The sequence below is a fragment of the Hylaeus volcanicus genome, unplaced genomic scaffold (assembly GCF_026283585.1).
Source record: "Hylaeus volcanicus isolate JK05 unplaced genomic scaffold, UHH_iyHylVolc1.0_haploid 21157, whole genome shotgun sequence".
NCBI lineage: Eukaryota > Metazoa > Arthropoda > Insecta > Hymenoptera > Colletidae > Hylaeus > Hylaeus volcanicus.
The window spans coordinates 383-3,937 of record NW_026531543.1 but is presented as its reverse complement, the minus strand read 5'-3'; the positions used below and the strand labels follow the sequence as shown (position 1 = coordinate 3,937).

The window sequence follows — 3,555 nt, the reverse complement described above, 5'->3', positions numbered from 1 at the left end:
AACGTATACGTTAGTCAAACCTGAACAAGAGTTTCCCAGCATCCAAGAAAGAGATGGAAAAAAAGCTGATATATACCGTTTCGGTGCTCTTATGTTTTCTCTACTAAATGGAGTCATTGCTTCTGGAGATAAAATCGATCCAACAGTGATCACTCAGGTTTGGTCTTTTTTATATTTTAAAAACTTTTAATTCTTAGCAAAACAAATTAAACGTAAAATGCATTTTAAATATATCTTATAGACTACGTAATTATTTCAGCCTGATCTCCAGGATTTTTTATTAAAGTGCCTTACTAATGACAAACGAAAGCGATGGTCCGCTGAACAATTATTACAGCACACCTTCATTAAAGCACCTTTAGTTCGTGCTCTCTCGCCACCGAAAGTACCACGCAGAGATGAACAGAAAAACCACGAACCCGAAGAAACAGACACGGACATTCGGCAATACCTACCGCCTTTGGGTGGCCACTCAAGAATTACAAATGAATTCGAAGTTCTCGAATGGCTCGGCAAAGGTGCCTCTGGCGATGTCCTTAAAGTAAAAAATAAATTGGATGGTAGAATTTACGCTATTAAAAGAATAGAACTTAACCCAAAGAACGAGCAACAGGATTGGAAAATTATAAGGGAAGTCAAATCACTGTCATGCATGACTCATAAAAATGTAGTGCGATATTATAATTCCTGGATCGAAAACGCTACAGATGATATGGAAAATCTGCCAGATAGCGGTGAGGACAACAGCGATGTATCCATGGTTACCGACAATGTCAAAGATATTGCATGTGGGTAAGTGATTTATCATGATTTATCATTTTTAAAGTGACAATTAATGATTGAAATCATTTTTATATGAAATCGCTTATTTTTATACAAAGAACTTTCAGTACAGTAAAATATTTACGTTATTTTTTATTTATGTTGCAAGTATTATCACTAATATGTAATTTTATATTTTAAGAACCGTTGCCTCCAACAGTATAGAATTTGTAAAAGATTCAAAGTGCCAAGAAACTGTGTCAAGTGTAAAAGAAGATGAGACTGGGGATACGTATTCATCTAAGGCAACAGTAAGAGAGATACAATTCATGTACATTCAAATGGAATTCTGTGAAAAGAGCACTCTACGTACAGCGATTGATGCAGGCCTTTACAAAAATCAAAAAAGAGTGTGGAGATTATTCGAAGAAATAGTTGAAGGTTTAGCACATATTCATCGACGGGGAATAATACATAGAGACTTGAAACCAGTAAACATATTTTTAGACAGTAACGATCATGTAAAAATTGGAGATTTTGGCCTGGCTAGAAATATATTGTCTTCATTTGTGCCAACTATGGCAACCGATAAAGAACCTCAAGTTTCCAAGAAAGGTAAGACAAATAAATGTCAAAAATTTCATTAACTTAACTGGAAATATTTATACCATCATCGCTATGTAAAAAGTCATTTTTTATAATAAGTAATACTCATTATCACCTCCATATATATAATAGTCATTTTCACATGACAATATCGGGATTGATAGTTGATATGATAATTTACTAGTGCTAACGCTAATAACTAATTACTTGTGTGGAATGCTTTAGGGATCAGCTTTAGCACAGAAGACATAGGTTCTCTAACAGAGCAAGTAGGCACAGCACTTTATGTAGCTCCTGAGCTAATGACGAAAGCCCCATATGATCAAAAAGTTGATATTTATAGTCTTGGAATAATACTATTCGAAATGTGTTACAAACCACCAGCAACAGGAATGGAGCGCATCAAGGTTTTACATAATTTACGGTTAAAAGAAATCATAATTCCAACAGAAATGCTACAGGCAGACATGCCACTACAAATCCATATCTTACGGTAAACATCACATAAGCATTTATAATTTTAAAGACCTACGCACTTAACTTATGATATTTATACTTTCTACAAATTCATTTTTAAACTCCTTTCTAAATTGATTACCAATTTCTATGTAGTCTTTTTAAATAGTATTTATTTATTTTTCAAGTATAGTAAATGGACTTGCACGATATGGAATTATAAAGTCACTTTTCGACTGTGAATATGTGAATGTCGTCCTACACCCGTGTTAACACTTTGTATGAAAGACCTCAGTGCTCTCAAATTATTTAAAAGTCATTCGATCATTGGACCCTGTAGCACTTTATTTTATCCCGTCCCAGGGCCGACGTGACCCTTTGCAGGGCTTGAAATCACATTCAAATCCTACACTTAAATTTTACAATGGGGAATTATTTATTTACAAATGCTGTTATACATTATAGATTAATTGAAACATCGTAATAATTGCAGGAGGCTATTGAATCACGATCCCAATCAACGACCCAAGGCTCAAGAAATTCGTAGTCTTCGAGCCAAAGCGCTTTCATTCGGCCAAATGGTGGGCAAAAATTACTTTAAAAAAACGAAGGGGAAATAAAAAATATATATATTATGTCAATTAAACGTGCTTTGCATGGTGATAACAAAAGAACGAAGGTAAGTAATTTTAAACAAAAATCGCCTACGTGGCGTGGCAATGGAGGTCAGGAATACCAATCTATTACAGAAAAAAAACAAATTATCCCAACAGGCTATAAACTCATTTTTTTCAGATTTTTCAATATATGCCCGGTATAAAAACAAGGCATTTGTTTAAAACGACAAAAAAAAGATGGTTTAAAGAAACTTTTTTTTGTTCTGAAATAATTTTGACTTGATACTTCTATGTCTTCACTGTAAGCATGTAAAAGATTTTTTACAGGTTTCGGCGCTTTGGAAACGTTCTACTTCCGGACGCTTCTAAACACCACAATACTACTACAAATATGTGTATAATGTATATTGATATGTGTTATATCGATTATGTATATTATATGTAATATAAATTTTCTATTTTAATATTTATCTCGCACTAAATACTAAATATATGTGTAAACAACTATTCCTGCACGTAAAACTTACATCTAGAGTACATGACAAATTTAATAAACCAAGGGGTATTACAATGATAATATTTATTACGGTTATTATTTTTGCTAATAATTATAACATTTTTGATATTTAATCTGTTAAGGGGTAACACCAGGTTTAACTTTGATAATTTATTTTGAGGGTATCGCAAAAAGAATAGGATTTCTTTTTGTAGAGTTTATTTAACACGCATCGAAGTATAAACAAAAATTGTTGTATTATAATTTTAGTACAAAATGGCGTTGACGAAGCGAGTCTTCAAAATTGACTTTTTTTTAAAATGCCTTCACGGGAGGACGATATTCTCGTTGTGTATAACATTTGGAACAAAAAACCAACAAATTTCGTAATATATATGTAAACGAGAAGTTGGTTTCCCGTTTAGTTAGGGTCCGTGTTAGGCGTATAGTTGGTAGCCGTGTGAGGCGTATGGTTGGTAGAGATTAGAGATGGCTAGAACTGCTACTTGTGAATCACTCGTGATTCGATCATGTTCGTTGCCAATCACGGTGATTTTTCACAGTGATTCGTGATTGCTTCTGATTGGCAGAGAACATTCACTTTTCACGAATTATGTT

General features: G+C 33.5%; 1 protein-coding gene across 1 annotated transcript; it reads left to right on the top strand.

Moving 5' to 3' along the window:
* The first annotated feature begins 6 nt into the window (after window positions 1-6).
* On the top strand, window positions 7-2,911 carry LOC128882149 (eIF-2-alpha kinase GCN2-like). The gene is made up of 5 exons (XM_054133718.1): window positions 7-157; window positions 260-792; window positions 965-1,377; window positions 1,594-1,861; window positions 2,318-2,911. Exons 1-5 carry the CDS (start codon window positions 92-94, stop codon window positions 2,442-2,444), a joined length of 1,407 nt encoding a protein of 468 aa, XP_053989693.1. The 5' UTR covers window positions 7-91; the 3' UTR covers window positions 2,445-2,911.
* The last annotated feature ends 644 nt before the right edge of the window (window positions 2,912-3,555 follow it).

Excerpts from the sequence above, each read along its gene's own strand:
- LOC128882149 (XM_054133718.1), top strand. The coding sequence starts at position 92 with ATGTTTTCTCTACTAAATGGAGTCATTGCTTCTGGAGATAAAATCGAT. Across the intron at positions 793-964 it reads GTCAAAGATATTGCATGTGG|AACCGTTGCCTCCAACAGTA; the intron begins GTAAGTGATTTA and ends TTATATTTTAAG. Across the intron at positions 1,378-1,593 it reads ACCTCAAGTTTCCAAGAAAG|GGATCAGCTTTAGCACAGAA; the intron begins GTAAGACAAATA and ends GGAATGCTTTAG.